This window comes from Suillus clintonianus (assembly GCF_016758775.1).
Source record: "Suillus clintonianus strain FC179 chromosome Unknown DEU56scaffold_30, whole genome shotgun sequence".
NCBI lineage: Eukaryota > Fungi > Basidiomycota > Agaricomycetes > Boletales > Suillaceae > Suillus > Suillus clintonianus.
Window position 1 is genome coordinate 117,519 of NW_024539254.1, and position 17,608 is coordinate 135,126.

At 48.5% G+C, this 17,608-nt stretch overlaps 7 protein-coding genes across 7 annotated transcripts; 2 read left to right on the top strand and 5 right to left on the bottom strand.

The window, feature by feature from the left end:
- Positions 1-65: 65 nt before the first annotated feature.
- DEU56DRAFT_912099 (uncharacterized protein) lies at positions 66-1,670 on the top strand (the record flags this gene model as incomplete). The annotated part of the gene is made up of 5 exons (XM_041357366.1): positions 66-215; positions 348-703; positions 757-860; positions 921-1,091; positions 1,144-1,670. The coding sequence occupies 5 exons, from the start codon at positions 66-68 to the stop codon at positions 1,668-1,670; spliced, it is 1,308 nt and encodes a 435-aa protein (XP_041209078.1).
- A 477-nt stretch (positions 1,671-2,147) lies between these two features.
- Positions 2,148-3,676, bottom strand: DEU56DRAFT_755573 (uncharacterized protein; the record flags this gene model as incomplete). The annotated part of the gene is made up of 6 exons (XM_041349926.1): positions 2,148-2,362; positions 2,418-2,717; positions 2,766-3,089; positions 3,139-3,234; positions 3,284-3,387; positions 3,462-3,676. 6 exons carry the CDS (start codon positions 3,674-3,676, stop codon positions 2,148-2,150), a joined length of 1,254 nt encoding a protein of 417 aa, XP_041209079.1.
- Positions 3,677-3,839: 163 nt separating this feature from the next.
- Positions 3,840-6,070, top strand: DEU56DRAFT_755574 (uncharacterized protein; the record flags this gene model as incomplete). The annotated part of the gene is given in 10 exon segments (XM_041349927.1): positions 3,840-3,848; positions 3,868-3,978; positions 4,038-4,109; positions 4,266-4,592; positions 4,647-4,694; positions 4,748-4,771; positions 4,820-4,978; positions 5,028-5,136; positions 5,162-5,347; positions 5,406-6,070. The coding sequence occupies 10 exon segments, from the start codon at positions 3,840-3,842 to the stop codon at positions 6,068-6,070; spliced, it is 1,710 nt and encodes a 569-aa protein (XP_041209080.1).
- Positions 6,071-7,917: 1,847 nt separating this feature from the next.
- DEU56DRAFT_800405 (uncharacterized protein) lies at positions 7,918-8,583 on the bottom strand (the record flags this gene model as incomplete). Its single annotated transcript, XM_041353083.1, has 1 exon — positions 7,918-8,583. A coding segment is annotated over one exon (666 nt), but the record flags the coding sequence as incomplete, so codon positions are not given.
- Positions 8,584-8,839: 256 nt separating this feature from the next.
- On the bottom strand, positions 8,840-9,337 carry DEU56DRAFT_800407 (uncharacterized protein). Its single transcript, XM_041353084.1, has 2 exons — positions 9,315-9,337; positions 8,840-9,248 (listed from the first exon to the last, which is right to left on the bottom strand). Exon 2 carries the CDS (start codon positions 9,201-9,203, stop codon positions 8,871-8,873), a length of 333 nt encoding a protein of 110 aa, XP_041209082.1. The 5' UTR covers positions 9,204-9,248; positions 9,315-9,337; the 3' UTR covers positions 8,840-8,870.
- Positions 9,338-10,369: 1,032 nt separating this feature from the next.
- Positions 10,370-14,630, bottom strand: DEU56DRAFT_800410 (DNA mismatch repair protein). Its single transcript, XM_041353085.1, has 25 exons — positions 14,541-14,630; positions 14,153-14,484; positions 13,890-14,102; positions 13,697-13,838; positions 13,562-13,645; positions 13,329-13,510; positions 13,152-13,269; positions 13,038-13,099; positions 12,881-12,988; positions 12,737-12,829; positions 12,532-12,669; positions 12,357-12,479; positions 12,138-12,309; positions 12,016-12,079; positions 11,908-11,969; positions 11,761-11,856; positions 11,686-11,709; positions 11,598-11,638; positions 11,375-11,542; positions 11,274-11,319; positions 11,177-11,222; positions 10,949-11,127; positions 10,826-10,893; positions 10,734-10,776; positions 10,370-10,676 (listed from the first exon to the last, which is right to left on the bottom strand). Exons 1-25 carry the CDS (start codon positions 14,584-14,586, stop codon positions 10,447-10,449), a joined length of 2,880 nt encoding a protein of 959 aa, XP_041209083.1. The 5' UTR covers positions 14,587-14,630; the 3' UTR covers positions 10,370-10,446.
- An 826-nt stretch (positions 14,631-15,456) lies between these two features.
- On the bottom strand, positions 15,457-17,527 carry DEU56DRAFT_324950 (uncharacterized protein). The gene is made up of 13 exons (XM_041345676.1): positions 17,330-17,527; positions 17,211-17,269; positions 17,123-17,155; positions 16,981-17,069; positions 16,889-16,927; positions 16,804-16,832; positions 16,731-16,744; positions 16,654-16,682; positions 16,592-16,604; positions 16,235-16,375; positions 15,954-16,182; positions 15,850-15,898; positions 15,457-15,797 (listed from the first exon to the last, which is right to left on the bottom strand). The coding sequence occupies exons 2-13, from the start codon at positions 17,263-17,265 to the stop codon at positions 15,606-15,608; spliced, it is 912 nt and encodes a 303-aa protein (XP_041209084.1). The 5' UTR covers positions 17,266-17,269; positions 17,330-17,527; the 3' UTR covers positions 15,457-15,605.
- Positions 17,528-17,608: the final 81 nt, after the last annotated feature.

A 17,608-nucleotide genomic window follows, 5' to 3' on the forward strand; every position in this document is an offset into this window, starting at 1 on the left:
GCTCAAAGTTCCGAACTGAAAAATGCCTCGGACAAAGATTACCACAGGGGATCAGCCTCGGTTGAATGACCGAGAGACCACTGCTCTGGATTCTCATCTTAGAGTGGCAGAAGGCCAGTGGGATGCAGCGACGAGATATCTTCAAAGCGGCAGCAAGAGAGGCCAAACTCTTTGCTCCACAAATGGACAAAGAGCTCTTGAAGCAACGAAAGTTGGTAAGTGTTTCAGGCTCCGATATCCCTCATGCTGCTTTATGGTCACACAAAAAGAAATACAGGGAGTGGTTCTACAATCATAAGAAGCGCAAGGCTCAAGCTAAACCGCCAATGAGGTTGCAAAAGAAATAGACGGCACGCCGGGTTATAGAAGAGGAGCGCAAGGCCGACATCCTACAGAAAATCCGAGACGAAATTGAGGACGAGACCGGGCGGAAGGCCGGGCAGAAAGAGGTACTCAAGAGGTATCAACCAATGATGACAGCGGTCATGAAAACTCTGGACAACGATGAGTTGGAGCAGGCCCAGGCGAAGGCCGACGAGTGGACGAATCAAGCGCCCGATGCCACAGTCCAAGCCAAAACGGCCAAAAAGAAAGGTGAAAAGATGGTCAAGCACTTCGCCAAGGAGATGTTTACTCAGGCCGGGATGAGAGTATTTGTATTGGGTACCTGGAAGGATGAGAAGGGTGGCCTCCTTACATCTGGGTGAGTTTATCCGGTCGGTCGGTCGGTTATTTTGCGTGTTGACAAGGTGACAGGTTCGACTTCAACGAACAGCTCGGCAGGGGAATCAGCTTCATGAAAGAAAAGGACTGGCAGGTCATCTTACCGGCATGGGAAGATTATATCGGTGAAGCATTCGGTGAGTTTCAAGACCATGCGACCGCCGGTTCTCCATCTAATCTGTGTCCCTTCCACCAAGATGTAGATCAAGACCAGGATGGGACGGTGATCGGAGGCATGCGTCGGGTCCCCAAACCACAATATGAGTTTGACGAGGACCGCAAGGGATTGCCGATATTGCCCGACATGGACGACCTCTCACTTGAGACCAAGAAGGGAATGATTAGGTCATTCCTCACCACTTATTATAGTAAGCCTCTTCCCATACAACCTGCACGTCTATCTGATATCGGCCGCCACAGGGAAATGTTGTGGAAAGCCGAAGGTTCCAGTCCCTTGGAGCGATATTCTAAAGGGACAGTCAAGATTTATCTCCAGCACATACTTACTGGACGGTGTTCAGATCATGGAGCCATCAAAATTGATTCGGCGAGATGCTGACTCATTGTTGGAACATTGGTACGACCAACAGGAAAACCAGGTTGGACCAACATTCCAGTTCAAAGGTTGGATTGATGACAAGGGGAAGATACGCCTACCCGTCGGCGAGAGCTCTGAATACTCAGATGGTGATGCCGACAACGAGAGTGTTCTCACAAGACCAACAAAGAAGTCATCGGCCGCGGCTGTGCATGCATCGGCCGGCCTTGCCACACATCGGCCGAGGTCTGCCAAGACATCCTACGTCACTTCTGACAATGACCGTGATGATGAAGGCCCTGGAACCACAAATGCCGATATTTCCCCACTGCAGGGACAAGCAACAGGCAACCGCACAGACTTGGCGCATGAAGGCCTGACAGATTGCACCCAAGAGGGTCACTGTTGAAATTCCCATTGCACCAATGACCGAGCATGGTGGTCACAGGGACACTGTGACGGCCGGTCCTAAGCGTGCCCGCAACTTCGGCCCACAATCAACTCGGCGAGGTCTGGAACATCTTCATTCTGGTCCAGCATCGCAGAGCCTGGCCGATAGAACATCCCGGCTCTCCCAGAGATACATCGCCGGCGGTACAAGACCGTCCGGTCAAGAGGACCAGGGCGAACAAGCAGGTATCACCAGCAGTGCAGGATCCGTCGCCGAGAAAAAAGAAGGTGGCCAAAGCCACAGCACCTTCGCTCGCTGATGCGCCGGCAAGATGCACTAGGAGCAAGGCTGACAGTTCACTTGGTGTGAGGCGCCGGCAAAAGCCCAAGAGATATGATGACTTCATGTAGTTGTCGGTCATCAATAGGTTTCATATATACATTAGGTACTTGGCTTTCAATGGACTTTGTATATACATGGTTGCAGTCTTCTACATTACCGGACCGGGGAATCGCCCCGGCCCATTTTCCTCATTGACTTCAGTAATACACGCAATGGATCATCTATCTGACGCTGTAAGTTCATCAGATGTTGGATCTTTGCAACATCTTTGCCAGCCTCCATGAATCTGTCCCGAGCTTCCCTGTACTCCGAGATCAAACCACGGTTTGCATCTATAATCACCGCAAATGCTTCTCCTGGGTCATTGTCTGTCGGTAAAGGTTAATTTCATGACACTCCTGATCGGTTGAACACTGAACTTACTCATGAAAGTGTCAATATTGTGTAACCGCATATTGGCTCGGCTGAGAACCTCCTCACTAGTGTCAGACATTTGACTTGGTGTTGTTGGCCTCTGTGGTGGTGTTGCGGCCGGCGAAGCAAGCCCGGTGGATCTCGGTGGTGGTGTTGCGGCCGGCGATGCAAGCCGAAGTTGATCATAACTGGCATTGACCGAGTCGACGATCTCTTCAAAGGTCAGACCACTTCCTCGGTCATCGGCATCGCCAGATGGTTCATCGGCATTGCCGGATGCTTCATCGCCGCAGCACATATCACAATCAGCTGCAAGATTGTCAGTATGTATCAGCAGCCTAGATGACCGAGGCTCACCATTGTGGAAAAATGTTGATGCCGGCGGTTGGTCATCCCAACACATATCATATCGCTCTTCTGTTGCAGGTGTGTTGACCGGCTCCATGATAGGTGTGACATCGGCATCCGAGGCAATCGGCGCAGCATCCCAACAGAAATAGTATTGGGACGCCATTGGTGGCGCAGATGTCGCCAGCTCCACGATTTGGTTGACGTCGGCATCCGAGGCAATCGGTGCCTCGTCCCAGCATAGGTCATATCGGGGCGACGCTGGTGGCACAGATGTCTCTGCAGTAATGATAGGTGCTGGTTCAACCTCGGGGTCAAAGCACATCTCAAATACTGACAAGGGATAAGCACGCAGCAATTGCATCTGTAATTATGCACTTACTTTGTCTGCCGTACTGTGCATCGGCCAATGCTGTATAGGACGGTGTGTCCACCGTCATTGATGCATCACCTTCGGTGCCATAGCACATGTCAAACGCTGATAGGTGATCAATTATCAGCCGAGTTTTACTCAACAGGACACTTACTTTCATCTCCAAAATATGTCCTGGCAAGTATCTCCGCACGTGTCTTCTTGGATGTCTTGGTTTTCATACTGGTGCGGGATGTAGTTGGTAGCTTGTGCAAAGTGCTATTGGGTGGAGAGCGGCATGAATCAAGTCCTTTTGAGCGGATGGAGGAGGCCACATCTTCGGTGGCACCCACTTGTCCCACGTGACAAAGTAATTCCGATCGGCTTTGATGTGCTCGTCCTGTATTCTTCGAGCTTTGTCAATTGGACTTCTCGTGGGAAGACATCCTGCTGGCAGTCCCCAGTGAATTGATGTGACGGCTTCGAATTGGAAAACAATGTAAAAGTTTGACATCCGATGCGACACTTCGGCCATTACCGGCGTCTCACAATGCCACATCTCGGCCATAACCGGCGGAATCGCAAATTTTGAAATTCACCAATCCACATCCACATCCACATCCACACATAGTCAGTTCCCTATATAACTAGGTCAACACTCATCCAACAATCCTGTTCTTCGTTTTCCCACATTCACCTTGTTTTCTGTTACTCTAAATCATTACATCATCATGTCTTCTGTCAACTGATTCCAACAAGGCTTTGGTACTCGCCGATGAAGCATTGCGCACCGCACTCCGCCGAATCAAAAGATGGCAATTGGATGGCCGAGTTTCTGTTGACCAGGCTCATGACATAGCCCGACTGGTGGTATGTTCTCTTTTCTTCTACTTACTCATATTCATATTGACACTACTGACCCTTTTCAGTCTGATGCTCTTAAGAAGCATGGCAGGAATGCCTCGGTCGTTCCTCCATTGCTGCTCTCTGTGGCAGCCGAGGTCAGATCGACCATGAATGAACATTCTCGCTCCCGACTGGGACCGAGTTAAGGATGAAGATCCTCGCATGGAGTCCCATCCATTCTTCCCGAAGACCGTTGGTTTTGGTAAGTCGGTCGTCTTTTCATCAATGGTGGGACTTAACCTTTTCCCCAGTTCAAGAATCAAATGCTGGACCTGCACTGCCATCTCCAATCGTCCCAGCTCCTCCGCCCAAGACAGCATCGGTCCCCCCAATCGCAACCCTCCCTCCACCCCCTCCTCAGCCCACCGACAAAGGCAAACAGCCTGCTGACAAAGGGAAACAGCCTGCCAACAAAGGCAAACAGCCTTCTCGCAGGAAATCGGCGATCTAGAGAGGACAGCCCGGAACCTCGGCAGGCGTCCAAAAAGCGCAAGACTGACCGGCCCTTGTCCAAGGCTCTCCTCACCGACACCGAGGATGAAGACCGAGAGCCCTTACCATCCATTGTTGTCAAAAAGGTAAGTTCCTTTCTTTCCTCTTTCCACCTTGTGCACAAATTGACCTATTCTCAGACATCCGACATCGCTCAACCTGCACCATCGGCTCCGCTGAAGTCTAAGGTATGTATCGCGGTCATCTCGCACTTGACATGAATGCCGACCCACCCCTCTAGCGTGTCCCTAAAGCGGTTAAGCAGGTGAGATTTGCCTCCCTCCCTCAATATTCATTCCTCAATGATTTTCAGACCCCTGCAGACAACAGCATCGGTCGCACAGCCGGAAAGGGAAAGGGCAGGGAAATGTCCGAGCCTGTTAGAGGGCGCTCGGTCGTCAATACCGATGACAATGACAATGACAATGCCGACGCCGACGCCGATGCCGATGCCGATGCCGATGCCGAATCGGTGAGTTGTCATTTTCTTCAACTATTCAAAGTTACTTACCATTTACTAGAACGATCCACCCTGCGGCAGATGTGTTGCGATGGACAAGCGCTGTCTTGTCGTTCTAGGCATGAGGGGGCAGGCCCATCAAGTCCTGCGGCACCTGCCACTCAATGAAGGTGAGGTGCGACCACCTGGTCAAAGTCAAGGTCGGCGGTCCTGCCGCAGCTCGGGATGCCCCGGTTCGCACGTTCAAGGTCCAAGTCAAAGAGGACCGTCGAGGAGAACGAGAGCAGCATCCCGTGCACGTGCAGCAGCTCCGAATTGTGGAGTCTGAAGAAGCAACTCCAATTGTGGAGTCTGAAGAAGAGGAACCGGTCAAGGATACAAGTAAGTTTTCATTCAATTCATCATATCATTATTTGACCGATGTTAGAAGCTGTGACAGGTGCTAACGTCGAGACGCCCACCGACGTCGATACCGAGATGGTGGGCGTCGATGACATCGAAATTGACCAACCTGTGGCCCTTGCATCTGTGGCTGACTTTCTGGCCGATCATTGGGAGGAACCCAACTCCGCTGGCTACCCCATTCCCCCACCCACTCCTGCAGCCCCCATCACTTCCATCCCTTTGGCCTCCATCCATGATAGCGTCCTGCAACTGACTGCTCGGGTTGCTGCCATGGAACTCGCCGACCGGAATGTTCTAGGTAGGATGAACACCATGCAGCGGGAGTATCGCACCCTTATCTCCTCCATGCGTGCCGAATTCTTCACCCTGCACATTGATGTCAATCAGGCCCTCAATGCTGTTCATGGCCTCGCTGACATGCTTGAGATGTTTCGGCAGACACAAGTCGCTGCCAATCCCTCCTTCCCAGCACCGACCATCAGCCAGGCCGAACATCCCACAGTGACAGCATTTGGCCGGTTGTTCTTGAACAGCGTGTTTGATCCTTCAGTCGCACCCATCCCTGTTGCAGCCGCAGCCGGTGAACCCTCGGTGTCTCGCCCTTTCGGTCGGCATGACACAGTGGGCTCCACCTTCAGATCTGGACAAGCTGTCCTCGGTCTCGGCAGCCTGCCGGTCCTTCATCGGCCCCTGCAGTAAGTTGTGTCCTCGGTCTCGGCAGTCGCCAATCCTTCATCGGCCCCTGCAGTAGTTGCATCTCATTCTGCCGTCCCATTGCCTGCTTCTTCAGCCACCTCCATCCCTTGACTCTGTATTACATTACATAGTTGAACCATATATCATGCGTCGGTCGGCGATTGTACCTTTATACCACGTACTTTGATCAAATACCATGTGTCGGTTGGCCAATGTGCCTGTATATCACGGACTTGTACTGAACAAATAATTCGATTGTGTGTGGACTTCCTTGGTTTGAAACTGAGACTTTAAGCATGAACTGGCGAATGACGCCATGTCAGTTTACATTCACATGCTTTAATTCATCTTATCTAATGAGCATTTGCCGATTTATGCTTGGTGACAAAAAGGTATACCTGCACAATTTTGTCACTTGTTTATATTACACCCCAATCTGGCTACCTACATATTATCCTGACAATTCCTTATTCATAGTATCTTACCGAGTCTGTTGACCGACTGTGTTGACCGACTGTGTTGACCGACGTGGCCGTGGAAAGTATTTCCGGCAGGCCGGCCAACGAAACTACCTCAACATGAATATTTTACCGATTGCATCTTGACCGAGTGTATTTCCCCGATTGTCTTTTCACCGAGGTGGTATTTCCATGTTGTGGAAGCTAGACAATCAATACAAATCCATTGACCGACCTCCATATTCTTGATGTGACCGAGTATCTTTTTACCAAGTATCTTGTGACCGAACATCTTTTGACCATGTCTTTTGACCGGGTGTCTTTTGACCGAGGTGTTCTGTGCAAGATCTACACCCCTCGGCCCATCTGCACATATCAGGTACATAATTTTTACACTACCGGCAAAAGTCAATAGAAAAGTCCACTTATTTACTACACAACACACCATGGGCCGACTGTTCATATCACATACACCATTCGACCGGCCCATCTGTTGCTATCAGATACACACTCGAGGTCGGCCCACCTGTTGTTATCAGGTGTATACTCCATAGCCTATCTACCATACACTATCTACAAAATTCAATACAAAGTCTAAACTTATCTACTACACAACATACTATGGGCCCACTGTTCATATCACATACACACTTCGACCGGCCCATCTGTTGCTATCAGATACACAATCAGGGTCGGCCCACCTGTTGTTATCAGGTGTATACTTCATAACCTATCTGCCATACACTATCTACAAAAATCAATACAAAAGTCTACACTTATCTGCTACACCACATACCATGGGCCCACTGTTTATATCAGAAAATCACTTGAGGTCGGCCCACCTGTATTCAACATAACAATACATTGATGGGCCGACGTCAGCTGGCCTGTTTGGAACACAGGATTGTCAACCTCAGCTGTCTGTTTTTATCAAGGGTAAGTGACTGTAGTATGTGGCGAGACAGCATGTTTCTCGAGATGTCTCCCTTGATAAAGCAAACCCAAATGGAGGGATAGAGCTCAAACTTGAATGTGTCGCTCATGAGCTAGTCGTTCAACGTATTTTTAATGTACTTCCAGCTTAGGCACATCTCAATTGAAGACAAAGCTTCGACGGAGCACGCAAGGAGCTCCATTGCAAATAGATGACTCGCTCGCCGTGAATCAGATTGCGCAACATCATGATGGTGGAGCAAAACTGGGCAGGGGGTGATTAGTGATGACAGAAATGTGGTGAGTTTGTTGTGACGGATAAACTTCTCCCTAAGCGTGGACAGAACCAAGTTTGTGAGCAGGGTGGTTAGAATTCAAGTAGAATATGGATCATGACATCATTAAAACTCAACAGCCGACGAATTGCGAGCTATCGAACACGGGAAGTCACCAGTCTTTCTTGATCCGATCAGCCAACCTTTTTGCGACATCCCGAGACATACCGCAACGCTTGGTAAGGCGAGAGACCATGTCCTTCTTTACATTCACATTCCCAACAAGGAGCCCCTTCAGCTTACGCATGAACGACACGAACAGGTTTTCTCCTCCTATCCATGCTTGCTTCTGTCCGTCAGCAGCGAACTCCTTGAGAATGTTGCGGATCGTGGTGCGCGATTCTTCATGCCGGTGTGGAGAATTACCTTCGATGGCGGTGATGCACACATGACCATCGACATAGACCTCCTGGTCATGGAAAAGTTCTTCGTTTCTCTTCCACCAGTCATCCATGTCTTCGACCTCATTTTCGAGGTACGTGATCACTACAACGGTGGGAACCTTCTTGTCACAGAGAAATTCGTGAAAGAGCCGGTAATTGCTTTGAAGCGTGGAAGTGAGTCTGCCTGCGCGCATGCAAAGCAGAAGCAGATCAATGCCCCCTTGTCTCTCCAAATCCTGGATGAGCTTATAGGCATTCTTGACAGCATCGAGGAATTGTGGGATTCCCAGCTGGGGTTCCTCGAGTCCAACGGTATCGAACACCTTATAAGACTCGCCATCAAATTCGACGGGATATGATTTCCAGTGCATCGTGCTGATTGTCGTGTCATTGGATGTGCTTGCTAGATCCTGTCCCGCCATGAGGTTGACGAGTGAGCTTTTGCCTGCCCCTGCCTGCCCAAAAAGGACGATATTCGTATGCTTGCTCCTACTTATTGATGTTGAAAAAATATGGCACAAAGATCCTGTCTGGATTCTACGTACCTTGCAGTCATTTCAGAAGGGACGTTCTGAATAGTACCTCGTAACGGCTCAGCGTGAACCCCTGTATCATTTGACAAGCGGCACTGCTCGATGAGCTTGCAGACAGTGTCAGATGACTGGTCGCAGCGCTCCTTGATGACTTCAGATTTTTATATTGTATCCGCGGTGATACATGCATGGCCAGCAAACATCATCCCGATGTTTGATATGGTTTGTTCGTTATCCCTCCACCACGTTTCCATGTCTGGTTTCTGGAATTCCAAACATGTGACGACGAGTACAATTGGAACTTTCCTCTTGACTTGGGAGCGGATGAACTCGTAGTTCCGGCGGAGTATGTCAATCGCTTTATTCCCCCGCACACAGTACATGATGAGATGAATGTCGCCTTGCCCCGTCAGAGTTCCAATAAGGTTCTTCAGAATTCTTCGAGCTTCCTTGTCGGGGACTGCACCTTGAGGGCATTCGTCAAGACCTGCCATTTCATTCAGTGATAACCACGAAGAGCGGCTAACTGGACCGACCGGGTGTGTCGAAAAGCTTTACCTTCAACGTCTCATTCTGAAGCAAAACCTCGTGCGCTTTGGTTTCAGTTGTACATCCTATAGCATCGGGGGATACCACAGCCATGTCCGTCCTAGCGATCAAATTGACCAACGAACTTTTGCCAGATCCGGCTTCTCCGAAAATGATAACATTGCACGTGTCTGTGCGATGTGAAGCTTCTGTATCGTTGGGACGAGCAGGTCCTCGTGCGATGGCCACCTGATTTCGAGTTAACATCATACTGAGGCATAGACAAACACTTACAGTATGCGACATTGCAAAGATGACACGACTTGAGACAAGAAAACAAAAGGTTTTGACTTGCGTTTTCGGGGGTTTCGAGGTGTCAGACCAGGAGTCGATATATCCAGACGCCAGATGTAAAATTAGCCAAGACGCGTGGATTCAACATGTTCCAGTGACATGCGAGAAGGGCATTGTCAGGCGGCAGTTGGCCCAGTGAGCATTTGGCTGTGTACTTCAAGTTGGCAGACCCCCAGACCCTGTCGCGACTCGTGATTCAGCGTAAGCATACCGTAAAGTCCACATTGAGTGCACTGGCGCTTGATCAATCGAGTCCAAAGCCGGAAATTAATTTTCATTTGATGAAGGTCCATGGGCATGCTCATTCCATACTTACGGGGGCCAAGCTTGTCAACGGTTTGTCCATCATCTGACATCATCCCAGCCATCATGATCCATGATCCATAGCATCAGACAGCGTGAAGGTGCCGGGCCAGGAGAAAGGCGGGGACCAATATATAAGCGTTTCAAGTGAAGACTCTAGTGATCGAGACAGTGAGAAATAAGAACCGTGATCAGAAGGCATCAGCCGCGTTGTCGCGCCGGGCGGGATAGAAGATAGATGGCATGTGGCAGGCAGACGAACCTTTGACGCTGAGGAAGACATCGAGGAAATGGCCGTTTGAGTAAAATCTAGGTACAGTATTTCAGCGCTAACCGGTGGACGTCATACGCACCACTCGGCAGCTGTAGAGTGGGAGTCTGACGGCCCGCAGATATGGGCAAAGGGAGAGGCAGCGGATAACATGAAAGGCAGCGGGCAGACGAATTTGTGACTTCTAGACACTAGTGACAATGATCCAGAGCAGTATGATTGTGCACGGCAGTAGACAGCAATAATAGCGATAATAGCAAGGAGTAGAAAACGGCGAGAAATCAGAAAGCCGTGAGTAGAGATTGTACCCATGCATTTTGTTCAATGCGTGGTCTGAACTCTTCGACACATTGCCGCAAATTAGCAAGCTGAGCCTCATGCGACACATCGTCCATCATGGCGTCTTCATCGTCAGCTGAAGACTCGGAGGCCCACTTTTTCAGTAAATCTTCGATGACTTGGATGCCCTCCTCGGTGACTTCATCCGAATGCTCGGGTTCTGCCTGTTGCTCTGCTCAGCCAAAGTCAGCGTGACAGATTCCTGACAAAGAGACTGGTCGACAATCACCAGTTGCAAAATCTTCTAGTTCGTCAGCTTTCCGTTTTGCAAGCTAACACACGGTCAGTGAACAATATAGAAAAGTTCGATCCAGCACTGACTTTGACCACATTTTCAGGGAAGTTGGCCAGTTGCGCAACGTGGATACCGAAGCTTTGGTCTGAGACGCCTTCATTTAAAAGTCTCAGAGAAAGATATATACGATCGGGGACAATCAAACACACCTGGTTCGACCTTGTACAAGAGTGTGATATCCCTTTCGCGCGGCGCAGACGCATCTTCTTGGTTCACATGAGCTACAACATGGAGATTTTTCACGTGAGAAAGCTGCTGGTCAAGGGCAGTCAACTCGTGAAAGTGAGTAGCAAACAAGCAGAAAGCGCGGATGTGGGATGCGATATGCCTCGGGTGCCATCAGGTACTATTGCAGGTGATAAAACGAGTTCGCTTACTCGGATATGGACCATGCAAGGCCGAACCCGTCGTACGTTGACGTTCCTGGAGATCAGTTAATATTCACATGGATCCACAGTCTAACAGAAAACATACCACGGCCGAGCTCGTCAATGATAATGAGAGAATCTTGCGTAGCAGACTGAAAAGTAAATGGAAATCAGACTAAAGAAAGAGTCACGTAGATGCGCACTTACTCGGAGGATCGACGCAGTCTCAAGCATCTCAGCCATGAAAGTCGAGACGCCCTTCAATTGGCTGTCACCTGCACCCACTCGACAAAGCACGGAATCGAAAATCGGCAGGGTTGCCTCCGAGCAAGGAACGAAACACCCGGTCTGTGCCATGAGGGCAATGACTCCAACCTGTGAGTTAAGTTGAGAATGGTGGTGTTCATGAACAATGACATAAGTGACGTACCTGACGAATATACGTGCTCTTTCCGCCCATGTTTGGACCAGCTTTCGGTAGGTTAGTTCTGCTAAAACGGCACAATAGCAGAACCTACTGATGATTTGGAATTCGCCCTCTCCTACAAGACGGCACATGAGTTATGTAATGGTGATAGCGTGGTTAATCTTACCTTTCACCATCTCCACATCGTTGGGAATGAAACTGATGTCATCCTGAACTTCGAGGCAAGGGTGCCGTGCATCGCGTAATATCAAGCCGCTGGTACCTAATAATACATTAATCAACTCCTGCATCAAGCATTTTCTCTAAGACTTGCCTTTCTCCAGAACTTTTGGTTTCATGTATGGTTCAGGAGCGTTTACGGAAACATGAGCGAAACTGAATGATCGTTACCACATGCGCAGGCTCCAGTGAGTGGACTCACCTGAGGATCACATCTAGGTGCGCAATGATGTGGTCAAGATTCTCTAGTACGGGCGTATATGTTGCTACACGAAGGAAAGGGTATCTGTGAATGGCGAGGTAGCAGTGAAAGGAATATCTCACATGCAATACTGACAACTTCCTTCACCAGCCCGCTCTGCGTCCGCTGATACTCATGCGTAGTCTCTTGATGGTCCGTGGAATGCACTTTCAGTTTCTTGGTTGTGAAGTAGACTCCGCTCTTGACAGTCCCGAGTTCAATATACTTATTATTCCGGACAATGGCTTTTGCGTCCTGATAGGTACGTGAGCTCATGACATCTCGCAGGACGGCAAGCGTACATTTTTCGTCAACCTGAAGCAGTACCCGTAATTCTGAGAGTTTTCAAGGTGCAGTTTCTTGTCAAGATCGAGATCAAGATCCTTGCCGGTTGCACGATGTTCGGCATCAAGACCATCTCGGATCTAAGGAAATGTCAGCCGGTTCGCTAATATTCGGATAGTTACAATGATATACCTCCACAAGTTTATCTGCCAGAGCCTGCAGACGCTCATCATAGTCAGGTTTGATGGCATAATTGTGATTTTCGAGTTCTTCGAGATCTAGCGTTGACTCGACCATCTCCCCATATTTAACGAGGTTATTATTGACAGTCTGGTAACAGCGTGTGTTAGAAAGCGAGGGAAAAGCACATAACCCGACGAAACCACGTCGTGCGCACCTCGAATGGCTTGATATAAATTTCATCGATAAGCTCCTTGTGCTCCTCATGTTCGTACTGGACACCTTCGAGAGCCGCAAGCAAACCAGGCAGCTAGCCGGGTCAAGTAAGCATTGCTGATAGCTGAGAATCGAACCAAAGTACCTTGAGGACCACTTGATAGGCCCGAACAACATCTTCAAGTGATGCGATAGATTTCTTGAATCGCTTGCTTAGCCGATGGAGGTCAGGCATCAGCTTCAAGTAGTCATCCTGTGAAACGAAAATAAATGATGCCCTTGGCGAATGGTATTGTACTGACCTGCAGGGTTCTCCGAGAAGATGCGTCATCCACAAATGTTTCCACGAGGTCTTGCCGTTTACCTGCGCGGCCAAGGTTTTTATTACGTCAAGTGGAAAAAGAAAACGAGCGTACGTATTTCGTGTAGATTTATCAAGGGTTGCTTAAGCCAAGTTCCAAGAAGCCTAGTTCCTTGAGAAGTTTTGCATTTATTCAGCAGACCAAGGAGAGTTGCGTTCTTATTGATACTTCCCTACAGGGTGACCGTTCGCAGGTCAGACATCAGTGTGAACTACATCTCGAATGACTTACAGCACTCCCAGGGGCATCAATCAGATTCAGCGCACGCAATGCACTAGCATCCAAGCGCATATATCGTGCCAAATCGTGTGTTCGTAACTTGTATGCCCCATGATTGGAAGGATCAGAAAGAAGAGAAAGATAACTGATTAAGGCAGAAAGAGCAGACGGGGCTGAAGGAAGAGAGAGCTCAGCTAAAACCATATTGTGAATGTTGTTGATGCAGTTCAAATATAAAAACCCACGAATCGGAGCAAAATCTGAATTTGTTTCAGGATCAACCGTTAGTTTTTGGACGTCATCTGCCACATTTTTCGCAGTGAACTCGCCTAATAGTCTGGAATTAGTTGGCTTGAGAGACCGCATAGAGGTTGGCTTACTTGGTTTACGTTCGGTCACAACAACGCCACACCTCTCGAACACGGCTTTTAGCTTGCTCAAATCAAGGTCACGGTCCGTTGTTCCAGATACTGTTCCGGTGGGAATAATGGCTTCTTTGACTGAAAGTTGTATCACAAGAGACTACTCCAGTATGAGGAGATGGCAATGACGGTCTGCAAGTGAGCAACCCACCTCAAGGTTCGAGAATAGATCATTGTCGACGAAATCGGCAACTCCGAACTCCCTCACACTGGTGTCCGCGAATGCAATGCCAACTGCCCTGGTCTTAGCTTTGCTTGTCCCTGAAGATGACGACATTTTGACAGCCAAAACGATTGGTGCCGAGGTAACGTCGCAGCTGACAAAGAGAAGATCTTCAACGGCTTGCAGATTTCCAGGAGATGCCTTGCGAATGATTAAATCATGCCCACAAAGACAAGACGTTGCTTCCTTACTTCTTTCTCCAACACAAATTTGGAAGCTTTCCTTCCCTGGCCTGGTGCGGGCACCCAAATCTCGACGCGCAGCTGTTTAGATGTGAGGGCATCCCGCAAAAAAGAGTGAGCCAGGGTATGGCTGAGCGTGACGCTCGGAAGACCACCAGCCTTGCCTCCAGCACCTAGGTACTTGAGGACGGAGTTGGTACGAAAGACGTGCGTTGCGACGTAGTGAGCATCTTGCCCGTGTACAGAGTAGTAGTCTGTGCGATCGAAGAGGCGGACCGTTCCAGTTTCAGGAGATTTCTTCGGGAGTTTAGAAAAGAAAGCAACGAAACCAGGGTCAGATGCTGGTTTCCAGGTCAGAGTTAAAATTCTTTCTGTCGATGAGGCATTGGAGACTCACTCAATTCATGTTCCGCGTCCTTTTCTTTCCCATACATTAGAGACATGTTAGAGCTGATAATGGTTGTCACAAGAAAGAAGTAAACGACGTCTTGCAACGCGTCGCGTCACGCGTAATATTAACATTGACTCGGAACCTTATTTAGCTTTATGCAATTGCTCCCGCATACATCAGATCATCTGAGTTTCTCTTTGCAAGTCTCAAGCAAGTCTGCTGTCATATCTGTTCAGCGTCGTTCACAGTACTTCAGTCTCAACGATCTCCTCCCTCGTGCCCATTCGTGCAGAATTCAAGCGATTCTGGCTGCGCGGCCAGTCAATCGGTTTATATATATTTGCTTCCAGCGGAGTCGACTCATCAGTCGAGAAACCATCGCTGACACAGGTCACGTATATCCTTCGCAGGTCCCAGCTGTCTTAATGATGTAATCTCTGCTCTTTTTGTGCGTATTCAGCCTCGCCTCACTGGATATCGTACACTCACAAGCGAGACTCTTGTTAGTGAGATGAAGCAGTTGCTAAATAACACATCAAACGAAGAGAAGTGGCGAGTGGCATTGAATACCTGTCCCCCTGGTAATCATCACCGGCTTATGGCTCTCTATTATCTTGCCAGTAGCCTTTGAGCCCAGATTTCCGTAGCGGGGCGTCCTCTTTGATCTCGATGAGTCCATCAGAGTACATTCCTAATGCGAACGCATTAACTTGAAAGCGTACGGCGTTCAACGTTGACTTCCAGAATGGCCTTGAGGCCCATCCACCACACATTACTGTTCAACATGCGCGGAAGACAGCTACGTTGTCAACAGCGGAATGTCCCCAAATTTAAAGTCACGAGCCAAGAGCATGTCGAGTCCTCTAGAATAAATTATGCTAAGCCCCACTTTTACGCTTGGCTGTCTAGTACAAGCTCGATATATGCTGATATTTTGTGGACATGATAGTACATAGATACATGAAAAATCGGCCCTGAACTACTTGCTCCCATGCACAAGTATCAAAGAGTTTTGCTAGAGCCCGAGGGCTTGAAAGACCTCACTCTACCTCCTTCCCCGTTTAGGAACGATCATGCGCAGGAGCCCATTTCGTGCTGATCGAATTCTGGTGGCGAAGTCCAACATACGCAATCTTCGAACGTCGTACTGACATGTACGCAGCTTTCATTGGCATGCGTGTCCCAAATGCTGATGATAAGACGAGGCACGATAATGAATGGTGCAGTATCCTTGAACAACAGTACGAGATTCCTCGCTACCGTCTGTACATGCCTGCGTTAGAGCCGATCTCTCTAGAATAATGGGAGATAATACCGGAAGGTTGGCCCACAGTATCGCCATGAAAATTTGGCATGCCAGATTCCTAGCGTGATTCAATGAATACAGTTAGAAATCCCGACAGGGGAAGGGGAACTTACAGGACAAAGTATATGATATGATGTTGGACGATCATTATTACATAGGTGTTAGGCCTCATTTTGAGTTCCTTCCGTTCCCTGAGGTGTTTCTTGAGGACAGCGATTGCGAGAATAACTAGGAAAATATCATAGCATATGATGGGGATGGAAGCATATATCGCAGGCATGGGCCCGATGTGGAACGAAGCCGTGCAATACTTGATATTCGGAGTTATCATCACTTCCTCCGCTATGCAACCAGACGTTAGCTTGCACAGGATTTGATCGAAGTAGACATTCACTTGAGATCGCTGAAGGTCGACTCCATAAAAATATATCCATCGCTATGTAGAGCGCGATGACAGGTATGAATAACCCCAGGAGAACATAAAGTATAGGCTTGGATTGGTTGTATAGAGCGTAAAGACGCCAGATGAGAATGACTGCGGACGCACAATCGGTACGCGCAAAGATGCAGGAACGTGTATGACTGACCTTCCGCCAAGCAAAAATAAAAAGAAAAGCCCCATTGCATCAACAGAAAAATACCATGGCCTATTTCAATTTCATGATGAGCAAAGGGCGGTTTTAGCTGAATACGATACACTCACAACTAAATAAGAGATAAGCAGCAGATCAGGCTTAGCTGCAAAACGAACTTCTGACGTACGGCTGAATCTGAATTAACCCAGAAATCAAAAGAAAGAATTGACACACTCACTGCTTCAGGTATATAAAATAGACCACCCCCTAGCGCTAGTCAGTAAGTGATGGCTCAGTTGACATCATGTCACGTACAACAGGCGCAAGTACTATGGTTCAGTGTCAACATGCAATATACCATCTGAGGGACACAACCGCCGCGACATACATTGCAATGAAAACCCCAAAGTATCGAACCTGACATAGTAACAAAAATGGGAAACCATGAAGCGCTTTGGCAGGGTAGGGCTCACAACGAGGTATAGATATGTCATCACTGACCACTGTCTTCCCTAGATATTCAGTCAGTTTCTAGAGCTTGATATCGTTGGAGTTGAACTCTAACCCAAACAAACTTGACCTGCGATAAGATGATCGTGAGTACTCGACGAAAATAAAACGAGCTCCTCGTTACCTCTTTCTCGAACTGAAGAACTAGATAATATTACGCTCAGCCGCAGTGCAAGATTCATGATAAAGTTACTAACTGCACTCATAGGATAACAGGGTAATTATTGCAACTGGAAACGACAAAGTTCAGCACTTAATGGTTCGTTAATAGCAAGGCCGACGAACCAGATATGTTGTTGTTCCATTCAAGAGCATAGGCATCGTCTTCTAGTTGCGACATGAAACTGTGCAAATCAAATGGCGAATTCAAAGAGTGAGCGGTGGGCAGCTGATCACCAACGTACAATACTTATAAGGCACAGAGTCACGTTAACTTGTGAGGGCTGTGGTCTAATGAAAATTGTACGACATCGTGCCAAGCTTGCGGCGGCGCACTTCTTTTGGTGTCATAAATCATTGTCCTCGATAATTCGCTGCCGACGGAAAGATCGTGAGGATGTCGATAGTCACACGACAAGGGTCACCGGTGGCTGTTGCGTCTTGGGCTAAATTCTACCAGTTCAACCGTCCTGTTCAAGCATTGAGGGAAGTGCTTATCTACCCCAATATATGCTGGAAAACAT